The sequence below is a fragment of the Chinchilla lanigera genome, unplaced genomic scaffold, assembly GCF_000276665.1.
Source record: "Chinchilla lanigera isolate Chin_1 unplaced genomic scaffold, ChiLan1.0 scaffold00014, whole genome shotgun sequence".
In the NCBI taxonomy this organism is placed as follows: domain Eukaryota; kingdom Metazoa; phylum Chordata; class Mammalia; order Rodentia; family Chinchillidae; genus Chinchilla; species Chinchilla lanigera.
Genome location: NW_004955415.1, coordinates 11,489,344 through 11,513,384, shown reverse-complemented (window position 1 = coordinate 11,513,384; position 24,041 = coordinate 11,489,344). Strand labels below are relative to the sequence as shown.

Here is a 24,041-nt window from a genome sequence, read left to right as displayed (position 1 = left end):
AAGAAGAACCAAGTGCTGGTGCCTGTGAATGGAGCCAGGGCTTGGGTGGAGGGAGCACAAGTTGAGGATGGGAGAGGTGGGCTGCCCAAGATGAGGCAGGGTCTTATGTGCACTTTGGTAAGGAGCCTGAGTTTAAGTTCAATGAAAAAAGCCTGAAGTGTTTGTTATTAATTACTTACAGAGTTTTGGGGCGGGTACTGGGAATCAAACTCAGAACCTCACACTTGCCAGGCAGGCACTGCACCACTGAGCTAAATCCCCAACCCCTTAAAGACTTTTTATTTTGAAATAATTTTAGATTTACATGAAAAATTGCCAAGTTTTCCAGGCATGGCGGTGCACACCTATAATCCCAGCAGTCAGAAGGCTGAGGCAGGAGGGCTGACACAAGTTCAAGGCCAGCCTGGGTTACATAGTGAGTTCCAGGCCAGCCTGCACTACAAAGTGAGACCTTGTTTTAAGCAAATTGCAAACATAGTAGAGAACTCCCCTATATTCTTCATCCAGCTTCTGTTAATGTTAACATTTTACATAACTATGATACATTTAGCAAAACAAGAAATTACATTGGCACAATGCTACATAGACTTTCTTTAATCTGTGATTCCAACATTATTCATATTGCACTAGTTTTTCTCCAAATGGCCTATCTCTCTGTTCCAGGAATCAGTTCAGGATCCCATCTTACATTTATCATCACATCTTTCTCAGTCTGTGATCCTTTCTCTGTCCTTTCTTGTTTTTCAAGACCTGGTCACGTTTTGAAGTATTCCAGTCAAGTATTTTGTAGAAATGTCCCTCGATTTGGATTAGCCTGCAGTTTTCTCAGTAGACTAGAGTTCGCACTGGGAGGCAAAGAGTCCTTCTTGCATATGATACTGGAGTAGCAGGTCACATGACTAACGACCGGTAGTGTTTAACCTCGACCCCTTGGCATCAGTCGGTTCCTCCACTGTAAAGTTGCTATTTTTCCCTTTCCATACTCTATTCTTTAGAAGGAGGTCACTAAGTCCAGTGACAAGAAAGGACGGTCACTGTGGGATACTCCATGTGAGCAGAACTGGAGCTGTCAGCCCGGTCACATCTGTGGGTTTTAGACAACAGATTTTTCTCTTTCCTCCCATTTTCTTTCTTTTCTCCTGTCTATCTTTAGGGTGAATCCCATACCATCTAGGATCTTGCCTTAACTCAGAGATGTACCACTTGGCAGATCTGGGGAGAGAGGGATTTCCTGTGCCTCTCAGTGACCTGCCCTGTGTCCACTCCCCCTCCACACCCTCAGGGACCCAAGGGGGCCCTCATTATGATCACTGATCTCCATGGGCAGGGCGGCAGAGGGTGCGGCTAGAGTAGTACTCCTGATGTGCGGGCTGGGCAGGAGAGGACAGCGTTTCCCAAGGGGAGGTCTGAAGCAGAGGTGATGAAGTCATAAATTAAATGCAGTGCAATAGTAGTTATTAGAAAGGAGATGGTGGTACACAGCTGTAATCCCATCTACTCAGGAGGCTGATGCAGGAGGATCACAAGTCTGAGGCCAGCCTGGGCAACTTAGCAAGACTCTGTCTCCAAGTAAATAGAAAGGACTGCAGGTGTAGCCCAGTGGTAGAGCGCTTACCTAGCATGTGGAAGGATGACCTGGCTTCAATCATGAAAAAACAAAGGAAGCTGGGTGTGGTGCCGCATGCCTGTAATCCCAGCACTAGGGTGACTGAGGCAAGAGGACTGCTGTGAGTTCGAGGCCAGCTTGGTCTATTAAGTGAGTTCAAGGCCAGCCTGAACTGCATATTGAGACCCTATGTTAAAAGAAAAACAAACAAACAAACAAGCAAACAAAAACCCAAAGGAAAGAAAGAGACAAAGAAAGAAAGAAATCAAACAAGCAAAGAAGAAAGAAAGAAAGTGGCTGAGTACGGTGGTGGCACATGCCTGTAATCCCAGGACTTGGGAGGCTGAGGCAGGAGGATCGCTGAGAGTTCAAGGCCAGTCTGAGCTACAAAGTGAGCTCAAGGCCAGCCTGAACTGCATAGCAAGACCCTAGCTCAAAAAGACCAAAAAAAAAGAAAAAATGATTGACAAAATGCAACTTAGGGGCCTGGGGATGTAAGTCAGTGGCACAGCACTGCTCAGCATGTGTAAGGCCCTGGGTTCCATGCCCAGTGTCCCCTCACAAATGAACCTAGCTGGTTTACCTTGTGCTAGGTACCCTGGCAAGGGTACAACTCCAGTGTCAGCCAGGGGAGATGGGAGCTGGTAGTCACACTGGAATCACTAGGACTATGTAGTGAAAACACTGTGTTCTATCACTTGACTAGTGTCAGGACAGAAGTGTAGTCTAAGGCTACTTGCCTAGTCCTCTTTGAGCCTCCCCATGGTATGTCATTGATTAATTAACATGGCTAACAAATAATTTTTCTTTTTTTGGATTTTTTTTTTGACACAGGGTCTCACTACGTAGTTGAGGCCAGCCTTGAACTCACTATGTAGCCCAGGCTGGCCTTGAACTCATGGTGGTCCTCCTGCCTCAGCCCCCACAGTGGTAGGATTATAGGTGCACGCCACCACGCCTGGCTTACAAATAATTATTGAATGGCACTCATGCTAGGTGCTGGGTTGGAAACTTACCAAGAGGTGTGAAGGAAGCGGAACTACTGATGGTTCGGTCTCAGGACAGCATGTGTGTCCTGGGGAGGACAGAGCTTTGGACACAGAGACTCACTGGAGGCAGGTGACCTCATTGGTGTGACCTAGTGGACAACTCAAATATGTCTACGTGAAGGCCAGGAAGTGCTAAAGTCATGAACAGCCCGGGCGTGGTAGCGCATGCCTGTAATCCTAGCCCTCTGGAGGCTGAGGCAGAAGGATCATTGCCAGTTCAAGACCATCCTGGGCTACAACGTGAGCTCAAGGTCAGCCTAAACTGCACAGTGAGACCCTGTCTCAAAAAGACAAAAAAAAAAAAAAAAAGTCAAGAACAAAAGAGGTCATAGTTCCTGCTCTCCTAGAGTTTACCAGACAGGCTGTGAACAAGGAAACAAAACAAAAAAATCGTTGCATATTGTCAGAATGGCAGGTAGAAATCAAAGGGTAAATAGAATAAGGTAGAGAACAAGGGAGTTGGTTTACTGATACATCAGTCTCCAAACAAGTTCTGCTGCTGTGACTAAACACGTGTTGAGAGGGTAAGTTCTAAAGAACAGCGGCTCGCTCTTGCATGGTTCCAGAGGTGGGTCCCCTTCGAGCACGGCAGTGGCACCTGGCAAGGGCCCTCTGCTACATCCAACTTCAGAGGGCATCGCGCAACACAGCGGGGCAGGCAGGAGAGAGCGCTCGGGCTCCTCCGGGCCGCTGATCCCTTAGTCTTTCGGTGCATGAAGAGGTTAACCCGCCCACGAGGCCGGAGCCCTCCTGGCCCAATCACCCCTCAAAGGCCCACCTCCCAACACCTGCGCCCGCAATTACATTTCAACCAGAGCTGTGGAGGGAACAAACCACACCCACACCATGGCGATCAGTACAGCGGATGCCACTTAGGGATGATTTTTCTGTACGTGACACTATTAATTGGGTCGTAGATGCTTACAAGCAACAACAGAATCTGGTTTGTGTGCTTGCTCTGTAAATAAGACTCTGCGTGATCGGGGGAAGCCACTTGTTTCTTCTCCGCGGGGCCACTCATCCCTGTGGAAGGGGTGGAGTCAGGTGGACTGGAAGATGCCTAGCATGGGGGAGGGGGGTGTCACATATCCTCCTAGAATCCAAAGTGTGCCTCAGAAAAAGCAAAACACAAGATTTCTCTACAATGTCACAAAGGGTTCCCAGACATTTCCTTGACCACCCCACGAATCATAAGCTAAGAACCGTTAACCTTAGCTAGGCAGTGGTGGTGCACATCTGTAATCCCAGCACCTGGGAGGCTGAGGCAGGAGGATGCTGAGTTCAGGACTAGTCTGGACTACAAAATGAGTCCAAGGTCAGCCTGGAATTTAGTGAGGCACTGTCTCATAAATAAATAAATAGGGCTGGGGATGTAGCTCAGTGGTGCAGTGCCTGACTGGCAAGTGTGAGGCCCGAGTTTGATTCCTGGTACCAAAAAAAAAATAAAATTAAACAAACAAATAACCAAACAAACCAGCCACTGGCCTCTAGAACAAGTCCTTTCTAGGACTATGACTCAGCCAGCTGGGAGATCTGGACACCATGACGTTCTAGGATAAACTGGCGAAGGAAGCCAGTCAGACTCGACACCACCGGGAATCGGGAGCAGAAGTCAGGCAGCTGGTATGAATAAGAGAAGCAGGTTAGGCGTAAAGGACATCGGGGCAAACATGGTGAAAGCCACTGGGATTCAGCCCAGGGAAGCAGGCAGTGGCAGGGGAGGGGACTGATGAAAGCGAGGGTCTGAGTTTGCTTAGGAAGGGACCGGTGGTGGCCGTGCAGTGTTGGGGGCAAGGAGGGGACAGCTCTTTATTTTTCAGAAGAGATTTTAGATCTGAGCTTGTCGGATGTTGTGTAGTGGTAAAGCACTTGCCTGGCACATGTGTGGCCCTGGGTTTAGTCCCCAGCACGGAAGAGCGTTTTGCTATGTAATCCATGTTAGCCTTGAATGTGATAAGTATCTCATTCTGCCCTTAAACTCGAAATTCTCCAGCCTCAGCCTCCCCCAGGTGTGGGACTACAGCTGTGAGTCACCACGCTCAGCCTGGAAAACTTAATTTTCAAGTGATGACAACCTAAAAGTTTTTTGTTTTCATTTTTTAGTACTGGAGCTTGAACCCAACACCTTCACACTGAGCTATATCCCTACCCACCCCACTTTAAAACTTTGAAACAGGCCGGGCATGGTGGTGCACGCCTGTAATCCCAGCACTCGGGAGGCTGAGGCAGAGAAGGATCATTGCAAGTTTGAGACCAGCCAAGGGCAGCCTGAGCTGCATAGCAAGACCCTGTCCCAAAAGACAGAAACAAAACAAAACAAACCAAAACAAAACAAAAAAAAACCTTTGAAACAGGGCCTTGTTAATTCTCTAAGTTGCCCAGGCTGGGCTCAAATTTACAATCCTCCTGCTTCAGCCTCCCAGAGTGCTGGGATTACAGGAGTGCATCGTCACACTTGGCTCGAATCGGGTCTGGACTGCCAGGCTTAAGATGGAGGAACTTAAATTACGAGGCTCAGAGGAGAAACTTGTTCTTTTCTGCTCTCTGTCTTTAGAACATTAACACAATCAGTGCAGTGCTGAATGCAACACCGCCTCTGTCTAACCCTCCAGTTCCATTATACTCGGGGAGATAGCTCAGTGGTCAAGCACTTGCCTCGCATGCCCCAAGCCTCAGGTTTGATCCCCTGCACATTCCCAAAATCACAGCTAGGGAAGGCAGCACACTTGGGGGACCCAAGGTTCTGTGCTCTTCGTCACCAGTGTCCTACAGTGGCCTGTGGGAGTGGCCGTCCCTTCTCAGAGAGCCCCAAGGCCCTGGTCATGCCCATTCTGGGAACTGGGCCTGCTTGGATGGACACCAGTTCTGTAATTCAACTCAAATGCTAGCACTGCGCTCCACTGTCCCTGGGCTGGCTGCAGCAGCTGTACCTGGGAATGGTCAAGGGTGGCCCAGGGCTGGGGAAGGCACTGCCTTTCACGGGTTCCCCAGCCCACCCCCCCAACTGCGTTCTACTCCGTCCTGACCTCTTTGGCGTTGTGTCCTGCACTGGTCTCCTCTAAGGCTGGCACGAGATGCATCTGCCCTAGGAGCGCAGAGGCATCGGCCCACACCCTTTACTCTTAGCCGAGCCATGCACCTCTGCTCAGCCACCCGCCTATCTGCCAGCCTGATTTTTAAAAATTATCTGAAGCCATTTAGGGCTTCCCTTCTCCCTGTGAAGTTCTTGCCCCTTCACTGAACGCTGGCCCTTGCCATCACAGCCCAGATAATTCATCCTGCCATTGCCCAGGAAATTGGGAGGTTTGGTGGCAGTGTTGTATGGTCACAGAGATTCCCGCCTGGGATCAGTCTGATGATGGGGACTTAGTCCTTTACACGGTATGTGTGGGGCACTGCTGAGACCCAGGTTCAGGTCCTACCCTGGTGACAGTTGAAGTAATCTTAAAACAAACTGTCTCCTGGCCTCTGTGGAAACACAAGTGTGAAGGAAGCTTCAATTTGGGGACACAGGTAGGCACCCTAGGGGAAGGGATCATTGGAGTGGGCAGTTCTAAACGGGCTTTAGTGTCCACTGCAGACAGAGCCTCCCAATTAACATCTGAGGTCTGCCACTTCAGCTGTGTGCCCTTGGACAAATGACTTAACCTCTCTAAGCCTCAATGTTCTCATCTGTAAAATGAGGCCAACTACATCAACCTAATTCTGACTGTAAAAAAAAATGTCACGTCTGTGCTCTTCCTGTTCAGGGAAGGGGACGGGCCTGAGCGAGCCGGAGGAGGGAGGGTTGAGGGAGGATCGGAGGGAGGGTTGAGGGAGGGTTCCAGACTGTGCGACAGTTAGATGTTAATATAGGTGTCGGCAAAGGAAGTTCTAATGACAGAAGGAGCGGAGGCATTTTCCATCATCTCCTGCTTAACACATACAGCTGTGTTCATAATTACCCCTTGCCTCGGGCCTCAGGCCCAGGTGGGCTCCAGAAGGCCTGCACCGCTGCCAGACGAGAGTCCTTAAAGAACATCATGTAGACAATCGGAATGCCATTTATCGTGCAAAACACAATAAAACCCCAAGCTCTCTTCCTGTCTCAGAGACCCATAAATTATGAAAATTATACCTGCCCCGGGCCATGGACATATTGTTTTATTACAGTTCCAATGAATAAACTTAAGGCTCTTAAAAATGTCCTCTTGACTTTCATCTGGCACACACCTCCAGCACGGAGCCGGCTGCCTGGGTTCTTCGGATTCGCACACTGCTCATCTCCAGAAAGTTGAGCTCAGTTCAAGTTGCAGGTCCTCCAAGGTAGGGAAGGTCCTCATGTCACCAGAGCTGCCCTCTTACACCATTTGCTCTTCACGGAGTACGTAGGGGGTGTGCTTATAGATGGGAGACGGGTTGAGTTGCTTCTTTTTAGTTTTACATTGGATCTCTGCAGACCCTTCTAGCTATTCTAGTCAATACTTCCTCCTTCCTTCTAAATTCAGTTGCTAACTCCTTCAGCTGATGTTTTCACACTTCACCCTCCAAACCAGGCATGTGGTGCATGCTTATAATCCCAATCCTCTAGCAGGCTGAGGCAGGAGGACTGCCATTTCAAACCTAGACTGGGCAATTTAGCAAGCCCTGTCCCCAAATACAGCATAAAAAGGGCTGGGAATGTAGCTCAGTATGAAGGCCCACGGTTCAATCCTCAGTATCACAAAAAAGATACTCTACCCCTCAATCGCACTTTGGGAGAGAATGTGACTTCTCCAAATCCCATTTTTTTCATTTCTAGAAGAAAAGAACCATGGTATCAGCCACACATGTTCGGTACCAGGCAAGAAGCTGTTTAATAAATGCTAACCATTACTGTCGCCCCCAGAGCTGCTTCCTACCGGGAACTAAGAGGAGCAGGCAAGGGAAGCACTTGTAGAACTTTTTCTGTGGAAACTGCTTCACTCATTTCTCCCAGAGCATCTGGATGGATAGACTTTAAGCGTCCATTAAATACTGAATATGTGGTGGCTGTTTTTTAATCTCCAAAACCCCAGAAACAAATAGACAGCAGGGGAGGGCCTGCTCTGTGCCCCACCCATAAAAAGACAGACAGAATCAAAGCCTGAACATTCATTAACACTAAGCTGATTACAGACAATCACTCCGAAGTGTCAGCTACTTACCTTGTTGGTGAAGACAAACTTCAAGCTCTAACCTGTGGGGATGGGTCAGGCCACAAGACCGGGTGACAGAGGGAGGCCCAAGCCTATCTCCAACCCAGGTGTTGCTCTGCAGACAAGACCACTCTGAGGAACATCCCTTTTTTCTTCTGGGGTAGTCAGGGGCTTCTACACAAGATGCCACAAGGCTTGGAGTTCACGAAGGTGCCCGAGAGGCCACCCTTGGTGAGCCCCAAACATACCAAGAATTGGCCTGGGTGTTCTGATTTCTCCCTTCACCATTACCCCTGACATATTGGTAGTTTTAATTGATTTTGCTTTGGGGAAAGAGGCATGTAGTTCAAATTTCACTGTGACTGGTACATGAATTTTAAAAAGTTCCCACAGCTGTATTCTCTCTGAGGAGAGGCTGGGGCTTCCTGAGCAATGGTGTTGATGGGCTGAGGGAAAGAAGCCAATGGAAGACCAGGAGGAAGGCGAGACACGTTAGCACGTGTGTAGATGTCAGAGGACAAAGGCCTGGCCTGGGGCAGTATCTATGCATGCAGTCAGGACAAGGAAAATCACCATGGGCTTTTCTGTTCAGCTTTTTGAAACATATAGACTTGAGGGTGCCAGGGCCCAAAAAAGGGGGAAGAGCTGTAAATCTTTTGGGAAGTGGACAGATTATATTGTTCTTCCCTACCACCTCTAGCTCTTTCCAGCTTTCTTACTTGTGTTACAAAGCCATCCAGTGCCAGGCGTGGTGGTGCACGCCTGTAATCCCAGCACTTGGGAGGCTGAGGCAGGAGGATCGTTGCAAGTTTGAGACCAGCCTGGGCTACAGAGTGAGCTCAAGGCCAGCCTGAACTGCATAGCGAGACCCTGTCTCAAAAAGACAAAGACAAAAACAACAATGACGAAACAAAGCCATCCAGTGCAGAGGACAGCCGGCCCAGGAAAAAGGGCTTTACAGCACCTGGCAGTGCTGTTTTCTAATAAGCTACAAAGCTTTCAGAAAGGGTACAGTGGGCACAATCTGCATTCCTAGCTACTCAGAGGCCGAGACAGGAAGATTGCACATTTGAGGCCAGCCTGGGCAAGTTAGCAAGGGCTTGCCTCATAATTTTAAAAAACAGTAGAGATAAAAAGGTTGGGAACACACTCCCTGGTGCTAAAGTTTTCCCAGAGGGAGGCCCGCTCCCTTCCTTCAGCTCAGGTTTGCAGCTGGTGCACTGACCTAGTCGTGCTCGTGGACAAACCTGAGGCCCTGCTGGGTGAGGATGTCAAGAAACTGAACACACACACAAGAACACAGCAGTCCTGCATATATTTAACAATATATATTTATAGATATTTTTCTAGATCAGTACATTCAGTTTTTAACTTGTTTTTTTCTTCACAAACAGAAGAACTCTTACAATAGTAGACTTTCTAAAATAAATACTATTAAAATAGAGCTTCAAAATAAATATTCTATACAAAGGAAACCTTCTGTGGTAACGCTTGTGGTGGGGTGAGAAGGGGCTGCGGTGAAGAGGGAGAATGAAATAGGAATGTAGTGGGGCGGGAGCCGGGAACAGCTTTACTGTTTGAAACACGAAACCCAACTGTGGGACAGAGAAAAAGCAAGGTAAGACACAGCACAGTTACCCAGAGCAGAAACGGTAACACCAGATCCGACACCCGGTCACGGCAAGCAGGAGGGCACAAGGAGGCTTACCAGAAGCAGGAACCAGAGGCTGGACATGTCTGTGGATGCCCTGGAAACTGTGCAGTGCAAGGCTGTGCTGCTCATACCTGTCAGACGCTTCCTGGGACAGTGCCAGAGAGCATGCTGCTCTGAGGTGACTGTCACCTGGGTTCTGCCCCAGACCTACACTTCTTTGAGTGCAACCAGTCACTGCCTCGCTGGGCCCCACTGATGTACAACAGGGATCAATGGAGACTCCGTATGTTCAAAGAACTCTGCATCACACGGGTGCCTTTGCCTGTCAGCTGTGATGGCCCCGTGCCAACAGAAGGGGTTGTGCTCACTCTTCCAGGTGGCTGCTCTGAGGACTCTGGCTGGTGCCCGTCATTTGTCTGCAAGGGTTCTGCAGCCTACGCCCAGGGTCCCAGGGTGCTCAGTGAGCGCTGGCGTCTCCAGCCCACTATCAGGGATGGGAAGGAAGCAGCCAAGGCACCCCTGGAAAAGCATCCTGGACCCTAGTTGCAAGGGCAACCACTGCGGGCCCAGGTGCAAGACAAGCGGGGACCTGCTGCCTGGCACTTTCCAAGGTGAGGGTTCATCCAGCCAAGCAAGCTGCTAGTGCCAGGAAACCAGCCAGAAGCAGCTACAGAAAGATGTCCTGTTTGAGTGCTTGGTCCCTCATGGCCCTTGGCTGGCCTCGAAGGGGTGGTGGGGCCATAGGCAAGCCATGTTTATTTTCCTTTTTTTCTGCCAAGGAGCCAGCGAAAAACTGCTGAGGGACTGCCACACGACAGAGCTGCGAGGTCACTGCCTTCACTTTTCCCCTTTACTGCTGAGCACACGGGCACCAAGGTGAGTGAACTCCTTCAGAGTTCTGCAGACATCCATCCAGCAGGGTAAATGCAAGCCAAAAGAAGAGGGAGAGGGAAAAAAAGAAAAGGCAAACCAAAACCCACAAAAAAATCTGTTTACAACTATGTACACAAAAAGTCAGGGTTCAGAAGGCCATTTGCCAGGAAACAGGGTCTGTGTTGGTTGAGGGTCAGGGTGTGTTCGTGTGTGTGTACACGTGTGCATGTGCGAAGACACAGCTTATGCAAATCAAATCTCCACAGAATGGGTGTAAGACCAGGATCACCAAAGTGCAACTTGCAACTGGGTCCGATTTCCTGTGGAGATGATTTGAGGGAGGGGCCTCGGGAAGAGTCCCCGAGGCCTTGAAGAGAAGAGTGCACGTGTGCGCTATCATTGTGGGGGCCACCTCTACCGAGGAAAACATCTCCAGCCCCTCTGATACACTTGATACATTCAATTAGTGTAAGTGGTTGGCTGAACGTGTTCATTTTCTACCATCCCCTCCCAAATTGTGCAAGAACATCCATCCATCCGTCACAGCTGTGGCCAGGGTAGCTATAGGCATTAGCCATAGAGAATGAAGATGCAATATCTTATACTCGCCTTTTACAAGCCAGCAAATGTTACATAAATAAAGCGAAACTAAGACCCTCCCTTCCTCCAATCAATAAATACCTATGGTTACAATTAACTTATGCTAAATCATAAGATGTTACTACTAGTTTCTGAGGGGAGGGGGCCTTGGAAGCATTAGGTATACATGCTACTCACAGCTACCTGCCTTACCTCCTTCCCGGAGGCAGCTGTTTCCACAGCACAAGCTGGAAATGCTTCAGACACTGCTAATGCGCTTCCAATGTCACCTGGGGCCTTTCTTCTGATCCAAGCTACTTCCTCTCCTGGAGGGGAGGGGGACAAAATACTACACAAAGCAAAGACCCCAAACAGGTGGGGGTACGGGGCGGGGGGACCAGACACACTATAGCTTTTGCATGCAACAAGTACCTACCCACTGGACGTGCTGCACTTTCTGAGTCCTTTAGCACCTTGAGAGAAAGAGTTGCTACGTCTTTGGGGGCTGTCGGGAGAGGGGTGTGCTGTGCACAAAAGCAGGGCTCAATCCCAGTGGACCCTGGAGAATCTTCCCCACCCTCTCTGAGCTCTTCTGACTCCCCCGCTGGGGCTTTCGAACACTAAAATAGACTCTCTTTCACCATCTATTTACATAAAGATACAGACGCATCGCATCGCTATACACAAAAGGCTATGACAGCAAGCAGCAGAATCAGAAGAGAGGAAACCCAAGCCCAGCACGGCTCGACTGTCATTCTGCCAATGGGAGGCGCTGCCTCTTCTTCGCTGATAAAATCCTCTTCTTGGGGGCAGGGGAATTGTGCTCCTTGAGGCTGCTCGCCCCCAGATTTTGAAATCAGCCCTTCCTGGGGGTGGCCCAAAAGGAAGCAAGTTGTTTTATTATTGTTCTTTAAAACACCATTAGCATCTGGTTTAGTTGTTCTATAAAAACATCACGACTGGGTCAAGAGACCACAGCCTCAGACTCATTGGCAAAATGATATTTGGTCTCGCATGTGCTGCCCCGGCCTTCTCTACCCATCAAGTTTCTGGAAAGGATCCGAGTAGAGAGAAAACTCAGGACATAGCAGGCAGGCGAGTCTGTGACTCGTAAGAACTGGGCCGGAGGACGGTGTAGCGAGAGTGGAACACCCCCGAGAGTGACTGACAGGGTTGGGAGACAGGGACACACTGCGCAGTGCCTCCAAAACCATCTTGTGGCTCCTGGGAGGCTTCAGCTCCTTGGCTGTCCTCTGTCCTCAGCACTCCCAAGTATACGCAGTCAGGATAGCTAGTGTTCTTCTCCACCTTCCCCGGGACACTGGGGCCGACTGGTGTGCGGAAGGAGAAGAAAGCGGAGTCAGGACTCCCAGGCTCTTCAAGGGACCCTGGTGCTCAGTTAACAATTCCCAGTTCCTCCCAGGCAGCCAGCTCCCGGGAGAGCCAGAGACAATGGCCAAGTGGGAGGGAACGAGCGCAGAAGGAGGGACCAAGAAGGGCATCAAGCAGCTGCAGCTTCTGGCTATGTGTCCACATCTGTGTTCTGTCTTCTGAAAAATCCCCCTTAACCACACCCTGCCCATCTGCTTGACTAAAGTTCCAAAACCCTAAATACCCCCCCAAAGTGTTTCTTCCTCCTTTTGGGAACTAGTGGGTGGGTGGCAGTGGGCTCTCTGCCTGTTTCTTCCCCAGCTAGGGGCAGGGAGATGACAGATGAGCAAGGCCAGCGTGGGGAGGCTGGCAGGGGGGACCCTCATTCCCAGGGGCAGCGCTTGGGGCTCAACCCAAAGCGTCAGTCAGAAAGGCTTGTCAGGCCTGCTGGCCTTGGCATCTCCACTGCCTGCCTTGCAGATGACACTGTTCGTGTGCTTGCAGCGGCAACCGGGACGGCGCAGGCGGTCGTAGCCACGCTGGGCCAGCTTCACGCAGCCGGTGGCAGGCAGGTAGCAGAGCAGGCAGGGCAGCACCACGGAGAGGGCGCCCATGAAGGACCAGCGGGCGCAGCAGTTGGACCGGGAACAGGAGCAGGGGTGGTCAGCGCAGGAACCCTCGTCATCCTCATTGGTGCAGTGGTAGAAGATGCCCTGCACCAGGCACATGCATGTGCCATAGTTGACCAGGGTCTGGGCAGAGCACAGGCACTCCTGGTTGCAGACCCAGCAGGAAGGCAACGTCCGAGGGGACGCACACTCCTTGCATTTGCATTTCCCGCAGGCCTCGCACAACAAGAAGTGCTTGTCCAGCTCCGGTGGGGCTGTTAGGCCCTTGAGGTCCAGCGGCTTACAATGGACCAGTTTAGGCTGGAGGCGCACAGCCCTGGGTGAGGCCTGCTCAGCCACGGGTGGTGGAGCCATGTGGTCTAGCAGCCGCTGATCAGAGGAGGTGCTGCTGCTGCTGCTCACGGAGCTGGGGCGCCCACTGAAGGAAATCCAGTGGTGGGTGACATCCTGGTCACAGCGGCCGGGCGTCAGGGCCAGCTCTGGAGCCCCACCCCGGGTCCGCTTAGGGCCAGTGGGGGGAGCCAGGCCCGGGTTGTCGATGTAGTCATTCTCCACGTGGCTGGTCTTCATCTGGTCGATGGGCAGGATGGTGAGTGGGTGCTGGAGGCGGCTGTGGGGCATCCGGCTGTCAAGAAGGGGCTGCACCATGACTGAGCTGGGAGTCACAGGGGCACTCTGTGGAATCGGGGGCTCCATGGGGCTGGAGGTCCTGGACTGCTCCGAGTAACAGGCTTCTAGGGGCCCTGGGGGAAAATGGGGAACAGGAAGAGAGAATGGATTGCAGGAATCAGTATGCAGCCTGTTAACATCCCATGGCCCACCTTCCCCCAGCAGGGCCTTGGGAGCCCAAGAAATGGGACCTAATTTCTTCAGTGGACTTTCCAGCAATTTCCAAGGCTCAGACAATTAATGATGAGAATAATAATAATAATAATGGTAGAAATAACACTTCTTGGGGCTGTGAGCTATAGTTCAGTGGTAGCCTAGCATGCATGAGGTCCTGAGTTCGGTTTCCAGTATACCACAAAAAAGGAGAAATGATAAGGCACTTCTCAAACTACCTCATATACTAAAGTCACTGATCTTCACAATAACCCTGAAATTATCTACTGTTATCAAGTTTTTAGGGCTAGGGCTCAAGTCTGGCAGTCTATACATTTATTCTTCCAGTCACTATGAACATGCTCCTTATGTAAGATATAAAGTCCAGTGGTTAGAACACAGGACTTGGGATCAGATTTTGAATTCTTGCCTTGGCCTAAGAGTGTTGCTGTGAAAGAGTTCTTTAATTCCTATGCCTTAAGCCTTAGGTTTGCGTTTTTAACTTTTTTGTCATCTTTAAAATAGGTTCTTACAAGAATTAAATGAGAAAATGCCTGTTCAGTACCTAGCACATTCCTGGGTCTACAGCAATACTCAACAATTCATCACGACCCCAGAATTTAAGGTTAGATTTCCTGAGCACTTGCAACCGCTGTGTGCTGGACCCCGAGGACAGTGCGGTAAACACAACAGTCCCTGTGTGCTCCCATGGAGTTTATCAGCTGGATAAATAAAAGCCTTTATTTTAGATATTCACAAGATAAGGAAGGGCTGTATCTGGACATTATGCAGGATATTAACTTATCACTACCACTTGTAAGTGCAGCAACCTCCACTGGCTAATAACTCCTGAGGAGGTGAGCTTCTGACACCCTGGATGGGAAACCCTCTCAAGGGGCGCTCACATCACCCATTTCTCCAAGTGCTGAGCTGAACGTTCGGTCTAAATGCTATTTACTAGAATAGCTAAGCCAACCCTGGATCAGTTTCTAATTTCACTCAGAGAGTGCAATTTTAAGTTGGCATCCGGCCAGAGATTCAACTGCAGTGCCTGACACGGAACCCCAGGAAGTCACTTAAATCAAAGAGCGGAAACGGCTTGGTTCAAATTTAGAAAGTGCACATTGTTTTCTATTAGAAGTGCCATTTCCTTGCCTGCTGACCTTTACATTTGGAATTCGGATGGAGATCAATTTAAAGAAGTAGCAGCAGAAGGCCAGGACCTCTGCTCAAGGGGACACAGTTTAGAATCCAAGCTGAGGATTAGACTAAAGAACTCGAGGGGACTGGGGAAAGGAGGGGTGCAGAAGAAGATGACAGTCCTTGAGGAAAAAAACTACCCACAGTAGATTAGGGTGTTGCAAAAGCTGTTTCCCTGAAGATCTTTTGCAACATGCTAATGACATTGTAATTAGGAAAGCTGACCCTACCCATCAGCTATTGGGCTCACCTTGCCCCAAAGGCGCTGCCTGAGGAGGAGTGTGGATAGGTTTCCCATTCCACTGCACCCCATGGACATCTGATGTCTTTAGTCTGCTCTATACTCCACTCACAGGAGAACTGACACTGGGGGCCCTGGCATTCATTCATACTCAAGACTACAGTAAGGAGGGGAATGGGGCAAGGAGACATTTGGAGGAACTCAGTACTGTATTTCCCCTGCTTGCAGACAAGCGTTCGATCAGAAATAGTTAAAACCATCAGGGAAGGGCTTCCTTGGATACCGTTAGCCTGTCTAAAGAGCTAGCTCTAGGTGAAAAGTTCATGAGGAGGCTAAAAGGGGTTATCCACAAGCCTCTCATCTGTGCATCATCTATACTCCTAAATGCAAAAGAAAAAAAAGCGTGGAGTCTTTTCCGCAAGGTTCAGTGCTCAGTCAACTGATAGTTCCCATTCACACAAGGCTCTCACTATCGGCTCTGCTCCCGCAGCTCTGCTCACTTAGAAGATACTGGCATTTCTTTTAGCATATTTTGTTTTTCCTATCTTGGATCAAGTCTACCTAGTGGCGGTGCCTGCCCCAAAGTTCTCTTCAGATGAAAACAGCATCATCTCCCAGCGGGGGAATTCCTGGTGGTGGAGTCCGCCTTACATGCCTGGCAAACCTGCTGGGAAAGAGCACTCACTTGCCCAAGTAGCCTCCTGTGGTCAGGGCTGGATAGAGGCAATGCAAGGAAGACTCTATGGAGAGGAGTCTTCCAGGGAATGCTATGTCATTCTCTCCGTTTATTCTCAGTAAGGTTCCAAGGGCTTGCTTCTAGAATAAGTGAGTCTGAGGTCAACAGATCACGGTTAGGAGTGTCCCGTTCCCAGCCCTGGGGAGTTTGGTTAGAGGAAAAGGTGGGACTTGGCTTAAGAATAGAAAATGCCATGGATAAGGCTCTCCACTACCAGCCAAGATGTGCGGCAGCCAGAACCCTAACCTCATGTCCAAGACAACACAACCTCCTTATTCCAGAAGCCCATGTTATGAAGATCACAGGTCCTGCCAACAAAACGCCAGTGGCAGTTTCAAGGTTATAATGTTCCAGGTAGCTGGAGATTTGTCTCAGGACCAGGACTGGGATTGGCCGTGCTACGGGAAAAGTCAAAGATACTTACTTCCCCTCTCCCAAGCAGATGATCTCTGCCTTCTCAATTCAATTATTGTGACTCTTTAATAATAGCTGGACTTCCTGCAGATAAACCAAAAGGCATGGGCAACACAGGGATTTTTTTTTTTTTTTTACCAGGCCCTGGCTTCAGCAGGCAGATGCCCCAATTCATAGAAATATCCTAGCAGGAAGCCAGTGGAAGGAGCCCCTGCAGGCAGCGAGCCCTCTGGGATTAGCAGGCTCCCACCACTCTCCAGAGGCAGATGCCAAGGCCAGACGTCGGGTGGGAATGTGGCCCACAGTGACTCAGCTCTCCTGGGACAGCAGCATCTGATGTCTCCAGCAGGCCCATTCTAAAATGTACCTTCCCTGTCATAACCCTGATACAAGTTCTCCTCCAGCCACCAGCTCAGCAAAACCTGGCGGCTGGCTCAGAGTCCCACTGCTCAAACTGCCTTAGGTCTGGGGCCTCACCTGCCTCTTAGCAGGGACCCACCACAGGAGGGCCCTCTAACAGCCCAGCTGAATTAATTTGGCTGACAAAGAAAAACAACTTCCTGAGCTGCCTGTTTGATAACTCCTCGGTACAGCTCCATGATGTCTCGAAAACAAAAAACCCAGCCCGACTCTCTGCTGGTTTAAATCAATTCCCATTCACTGGACCCACTCACCCTCCAGCCTAAGCTCTGCTGTCGTTCTTGTTCTTAAGTGCAGTTTAATACATGTACCTCTGCTTCCCCTTTAAGGAAGGAAGAGATTTATAATATAAATAGGCGGCTTTGCCTAATGTAGGCAGTTTGGAAGAGACCGATGGCCAATTTGGAAGACTCTGGATAGAGAAACAAAGCCAACGCTGCACCTAGCCAAGGAAGCACCTCTGTGGAGTTTCAGGCTACTATCTTATGGATTAGCAGGAGGCAAGTAACTTTCACTTCCTCTCATCTTCTAGTAATAAATGATGATTACAGAAGCAGCAAATATTTGTGAAACATTTCTCAGCACTAGGCTTTATGCCTAAGCCCTCAATGATTTATTTTGTCATCAGAGAGGACAGTACTTTGGAGTTAGAAAGGAGCACAATACAATGAGGTAGGCCAAGCCTACAATGCCAACGCTCTGGGAGACTGAGGCAGAAGGATTACAAGTTCGGGCCCAGCCTGAGTAATGTAAAAGTAAAATAAATGCATAAATTTATTTTCTAAAAAAAAAAAAAAAAAGGAGGGTGAAGATGCAGCTCTGTGCAAAGGCCCTGGGTATTATACCCAGTACCACAAAAGAAAGGAAAAAGCATAAATCATCACAGTTACAGTGATTGATCAGGGAGGATTTGAACCCAGACAGCAGAGGTAATAAATAACCTTAGCTGCGGTCCAGCCTACAGAAGCCTCCGTGGGACACCGGGGTATGCAAGCACTCTTAAGAGTCAGGACACCCCTGCAGCCTTCACAGTGTGCCTCGTCGGTCATCCTGGGACACTCAGTCAGCAGGGAAATGAAGCCAGCTTTTATCAGTGCGGAGTGGAGGCAAGGGGGTTCCTGTCATTGAAGGAGGGCTCAGCGCTCAAGTTATTTTCACTCTGCACTTTGCCTGGCATCCTTCTGTCACTTCATTCCCCTTTGCTGTTTTCATTCTTAGCTGCCCGAAAGTCAAATGGGTCTCCCTTGTACAATTTCACTACAGAGCAGTCCTTAGAAGGAAACCCTGGGGTGGAAGGGAACCCCATCTCCTGCTCACCTATCCACTGAACTTTCCCTAAGGGCGCCTGTATTTTTTTTTTTTTTTTTTTTGGTACTGAGAATCGAACTCAGGACCTTGCGCTTGCCAGGCAGGCGCTTATGCCGCTGAGCTATATCCCCGGCCCAAGGCCCTTCTATTGATGGAGCTTCCAGTACAGGCTGGAGAGGAGGGGGAGGAGGAGCAACGTACAATGAAACAAGAAGAGGTCCTAGAATACTCAATCAGCAGAACGTTGGAAACCCCAGAGCACACAGCCCTGTATTTGCTGATTGGCAGGTCTAGGAGCCCAGAGTCAGCCAGCGAGGAGGGGCTGAGCATCAGGGATGTAGACCTGCTGAACACAGGCTAGGAGAAAAGAAGCAAGACTCACATTAAATGTCTACACAAATGGATGGGCCAGCCACCTATTCTGGCCCAACTACAGCCGTCCCCTTGACTTAACCCAGGGAGGGGAGATAGGAAATACTAGGAAAACCTTACAGTTGTACTTTGAGAAGTACAGGTCAACTGGTGACAAACTGGCAAAGGCTCTGAATGGCCAACAGTTTCTGCACTGCCCCTTTCAGTCTCAGCGGGATCTTTCAAGGGAAGGTTGTTTAACCCTTTAGCAACATAGAGAACAGATCTCTAGGCTGCCAGAGCGCCTGCCCACTGCTGCTCCACTCTTTGTGACAGAGACCCAGTTTAGCTAACTGAGCTATAACCAAACGATGACTACTTTAAAGTCTTGTACAGTGGGAGGAGGGGCGGGAGACAGGGAAGCCAGGAACTTGCCCCTGCCTACACACCAAGGTTGCTATCTCTGCAGAGAATGGCCCCCAATGGCCCCAGTGGGGGAAATAAAGCTGTTAGCTGATTTGTCTGGGAATGCCTCCTTCCCCCCCTCTACCCCCTGCCTCCCAGCCCAGATCCAAGGAGCTCACTGGTGGTGACAGTCTGTTAGGGATAACAAAACAAAACAGTTGTTTTTCATTACTCTGTCCATCACCCCTTATCTGTTCTCTTCACTCCCTTTTGACAACCAATCAGCTCCAAAGCCCCGGCCTATCATGCGAGTCTCACTGTACACTTGGTTTTGAACTATTTTAGCCAGCTGTAGGTTGCTGCTTCGCTGTAGTACTAGCCCCTTAATTACAGTCTGCTCAGATCCCCGCAAAGAGGGATCAGAAGCAGAGCATCAGCTGGGCGTGGTGGCGCAGGCCTGTAATCCCAGCACTCTGGGGTTGAGGCAGGAGGATCGCCATGAATTTGAGGCCAGCCTGGGCTACAGGGTGAGTTCATGGCTGGCCTGACCTTGTCTCCAAAAAAAAAAAAAAAAAAAAAAAAAAAAAAAAAAAAGAAAGAAAGAAGGCAAGCATTATAAAGAAGGAAGGTAGTACCATTTCCCCTGGTACCACCTGGGAACTACTGGTCCAAATCAAGGCTCAGGGGGGACTAGGGCAGCGTTTCTTCCCACGGACAGCAAGACAGTCTTATTAGTCTCCCTACCAGCCACTGAGAAATGAACTGACAAGAATAGATTTTAGTTTACTCCTGGGACAGGGCAGGAAATGACTTCCCTTTCTCCTAGCCAGAAAGAGACAGGCTGCCCCACAAGGGAAACGGCTCTTCTGCAAGTGGCCACCTGCCCCAAAGGGCCCCTTCCCTCCTCAGAGAGGCCTAGCACATCTGTGCTCCCTCCCCAGTGCCCTTGCTTCCTCCACTGGCAGGCCTGTCCTTGGAAAGAACAATCGTGATCACAGCTGAACGGTGGAGTCTCTTAAGCCCAGCCACATGTCCCGGATACATTCTCCAGCCTTGTCAGCTGTCCGGATCTGCAGGGTGGCCCCAGATCCAAGCGCCAAGAATACTCCGCCTCTTACATCATGCTACACCCCACACCTCCTGTGCCTTTGGTTAGAGATGCTCTGAAAACTAGGCCCTCTTCTTAGGAATTCTTAGAAATCCAGTAATAACAGTGAGATAGGCCCCGGTCCTGGCCACTCGCTTGCAGCTCCCTGGGCCCTTAGCCCCTTGGAAGGAGTCTGAAAGATCGTATTCTCTACTAAGGCCTGTGCTTAACAGGTTTGCCTGGCCACTGGTTTGCTGTGCCCTGGCCCCTAGCTTGACGTAAAAGTACTAATACAGCCTTCCTTACGTTCTTCTTCACTTCCTTGCTCTGCCTCTTTAGAAGAGCAAAATATATCCTCATGAGTCACCTCTTTCCTGAGATGCCCATGTGATGGCCCCTTCGCCACTCTTGCTGTTCCTCTTCCTTAAAAAACCTGTGGGGTCTACATCTCCAACCCCAAACTTCCACTTTTATCCTCCAATTCAGGACAGGAGGAATCCTCCCCCAGTTTGTGAGAACTTCCTCTTCATTAGGTGCTAGAGGATCAGCATTCAGAACCAAACACTGCTGTGATTCTGAGTATCAGAACTTCTCAGAAAAAAGAGGGAGGGCTAAACTGGGTTGGGGTGCATGCCTTGGAATCCCAGTATTACTTGGAAGGCTGAGTCAGGAGGATTGCAGGGAGTTCGGGGCCAGCCTAGGGTACATAGTCAGTTCAAGACCATCCTCAACTACATGGTGAGACCTTCTTATTTAAAAAAAAAAAAGGAAGAAAGAAAAAGGAGGGAGGGGGTCTTCCCTAGGCCTGATGGAACAGATGGCCCAATTTCAGAAAATGCTTGTGCTGGGTGTGGTGGTGCATGCCTATAATCCCAGCACTCCGACTGCTGCGAGTTCAAGGCCAGCCTGAGCTACAAAGTGAGCTCAAGGCCAACCTCAAGTGCATAGTGAGGCCCTGTCTCAAGAAAAAAAAAAAAAAAAAACACAACCAGAAAATGCTTGTGTGTGGGAGTACAAAACTATAGGCTGAACATGGTACACAAAGGCACCTACCTCTAGAATCAGAAACTGAAGTCCCTAGAATGATGCAAGTTATTAGATCCCCGGGCAACACAACCTTTTGGGGGGCTTTTTGAGACAGGGTCCCACTCTGCAGTTCAGACTGGCCTTGAACTCACTTCGTAGCCCAGGTTGTCCTCGAACTTGCAGTGATCCTCCTGCCACAGCCTCCCGGTTACAGGCATGTGCCACTACACCAAGCTAGGGTAACACATCCTAAGGGCCACTTTAAAAGTGTTGAAGATTTTTTCCCCCTCTACTTTAATTTTTAAATTACTTTTACATTTTACCTTCATTTGTTGTCTCTTAAGAAAGTCAGCCAAACCTCTAGGCACATTTAATGTCAGGTTTACAAGATAAGGCTCTAGGGTTACTCACTGGGCAGAGGGTGAATTGCCAGAAAGCCACATCTTGCCACTAATTCTAGAAGGATGCAGACAAAAATGACATCAGGGAGTTCCAAACGCCCAGTCTCTGGCCTGCTTTAACCTGGAATCAATCCACGCTATGTGTTGTCCCTACCCACCAGACCCAACCAAAGCTCTATGGAAAAGCTGCCATTTCAGAGGATAATCTAGAAAAGGTTGTGGGAACTCAGAGGAGGGGTACGGGCTGCAGAGATTTATACCCCATAAGAAGGAAAAGGACTCGCGTTCAGAAACTAAAAAGGAAGACAACCAGCAGGCATCTTTATAAAGTCTTCCCTCATCCTAGCTGAAGGATAGGCTTCCGTAGAGATTGCAGAAATCTGCCACCAAAGTGCCCCTTTCACCTTTCCCCCATACCACCGTGGCCACACAGCTCCATTGGTCAGCATGTCCGCTGATTACCAGGTTAGGATTCACCCTAGGCCAGCCAGCAAAGGACGCTCCCCAGGGAAGGGAAACAGCAGAAATGCGATTTCGTAATAGACATCTACACAACTTCTTCTTACCCTTCAGAGGGAGGGAGACAGAGAGAGGGAGAGGGGGAGAGGGGGAGAGGAGACAGAGTGAGTCCAACTATACAGTACTTCCTTTCCTAGACCGCCCCACACTTGTACTACATGGGAATAAAATGTTTATGCTCCATTTCTGAAGATCTGGAGAACTCTAAACATTGTGAAATCCACCAGTGCAATATTGGGTAGGGCCTCAGGCCAGATGGAGCTTATTAAGAGATTGATAAATCCCTATTTCCCAACTGCTCTGGGCCTTTTACCTTCCAGCTTTGTATCCCTGAGAGGCTTGTCAGGAAGGTTAGAACCTTGGTCAGCTAAACAGACAGCAGCCATGCACCAGCTCCTCCTGCCCCTCAACAAGTTCTCTGGCCTTCAGTGTCTGGGCTCTCCCCAACTGGAGAGAGTCACGCCATCGATTCGGAGACGGGAAAGAGGGGCTTCTGCCACTTGGTCTGGGTACTCCACCCACTCCACACCTTCCCTCCCAGCATAAGCCATGGCGGGGGGGTTCCCTGGAGTCTGGCTGCGCCATAAGGAGGCCTCCTGCCCTCAGCCAGACTGCCAATATGGATGCCTATCCAGCAGTTGGTGGGAGGCAGCCAGCAGCTCTCCTCTGCTCACCATCCCCTCCAGCCCATTTCCCCTCTCCCTCCATCCCTCAGCCCTTCAAGCCTTGTAACCATTTTCCGCTTCTCTAGCCTCCTCTGCCCACAACCCCCAGCCCCCAATCAAAGAAAATTGAGAAACCGTCTTCTTGCACAAGAGCAGCTACTGTCTAAACGCTTTTTGATCGCCTGCATGGAGGGGGAACTGGGCACAGCCCTGGCCCCAGTGATGCAGCCAAGCTCCGGTTGCCCTGGCTGGCCAAATCCGCCCTTCACCCCCCTCATTGCTCCTGTGGTCTTGGCGATCCAGAATTTTTCAGAACGTACCGTCTCTATCCTCTCTTCTACGTTATGTCAAGCCTGGTACCACCAAGATGGGAAGCAGGAGAAGTCGGAGTCTTATCTCTCCTACGCATGCAACCTCTTCCTCCAGCTCCCACACGCCCGGCGTTATGTAAACGCACCTTCAGCCCCCACCACAGTCCTAGCGACGCCCGGGGGCTCTGGGGCCCGGCACAGCCCAGGGAAGGGGAGGCATGGGGTAGCCGAGAGCCTCGGACCCTGCAGAGCTGGAGAAGAAAAAGACAACTGCAAGGCAGTTGCACAGCATAAAATGCGGCAGCCGAGCAAAGGTCAGACGGCCTGGAACCGCCTCGTCAAGGAGCGGGAGCAGAAATGCCCAGTCCTGGGCCGGCCCAGAGCTGACCATCGAGGGGAAGGCAGAAGGGCAGAAAGCCAGTCAGTCTGTCCCAGCTCAAAAGGGGGAAGAAAAATCTACGTCGAGCATAGGCCGCTGCGGCGGGCCGGGAAGACCGTGGGCACGCAGCCCGGGGGTGGGAGAGCCGCCTCAGGCGAGGGCACCCCCAGACCCAAACGGCAGCTTCCGAACAAGCCTAGAACCAACCATTCCAGCGTCCGAGGCGAGGGGCGGCAGGAGGAAAGAAGCCAGGCCAGAGGCAAACTCCGAAGACACGCACGGGGCTTCCCGAGTGGCAGAGGGCGGGGAAGTCAGGCTTGGCAATACCCAGGGGTCGAAAACAGCGGTGCCAGGCTGTGAACACCCCAGCGCCGCGCCGGCCGGGCTGAAGGCGTCAGGGACCTGGGGAGCACCGCAGCGACTAAGGGAGGCGCAGACAGAGGAGAGGAACACTGAGGCGCGGTTAGAAATAGCGCACCATTTGCCCCAGCCCGAGGGGGAGTAGCGTCGCGGCTCGGAGTGGCCAGTTTCGGATCTCCAAACTGGCCATGGACTTACTTTGAGGAGCTGCAGAGTCACAAGCATTGCTCCAAGTCTGTGTAAATCCCTGAAGCCGAGCGGTTCAGCCGCCGCTGTACTCGCAGACACCAGCCGGAGAAACCCGCAAGGCTCCCAGCGTCCCGCAGAGCCAGCTCCGCGCTGTCAGCTCCGCTCGCTGCCTCGGCGGCGGTGTTGCAACCACTGCCTGGGAAAATGGCTTTTTTATGAATGGGAGGGCAGGGAGACCCAGTGCGCACGCGCGCCGTCCGCGATTCTATGAATGGGTGGGCATAAGAGAC

General features: G+C 50.5%; 1 protein-coding gene across 2 annotated transcripts; it reads right to left on the bottom strand.

Annotated features, from left to right (window-relative positions):
* Positions 1 to 9,137: 9,137 nt before the first annotated feature.
* On the bottom strand, positions 9,138 to 23,946 carry Spry4 (sprouty RTK signaling antagonist 4). Of its 2 annotated transcripts, none has more exons than XM_005380708.2 (2): positions 23,761 to 23,946; positions 9,138 to 13,660 (listed from the first exon to the last, which is right to left on the bottom strand). In XM_005380708.2, exon 2 carries the CDS (start codon positions 13,611 to 13,613, stop codon positions 12,714 to 12,716), a length of 900 nt encoding a protein of 299 aa, XP_005380765.1. In that variant the 5' UTR covers positions 13,614 to 13,660; positions 23,761 to 23,946; the 3' UTR covers positions 9,138 to 12,713. The 2 variants fall into 2 exon arrangements, with proteins under 2 accessions (XP_005380765.1, XP_005380766.1); XM_005380709.2 differs by lacking the exon at positions 23,761 to 23,946 and adding an exon at positions 22,833 to 23,159.
* Positions 23,947 to 24,041: the final 95 nt, after the last annotated feature.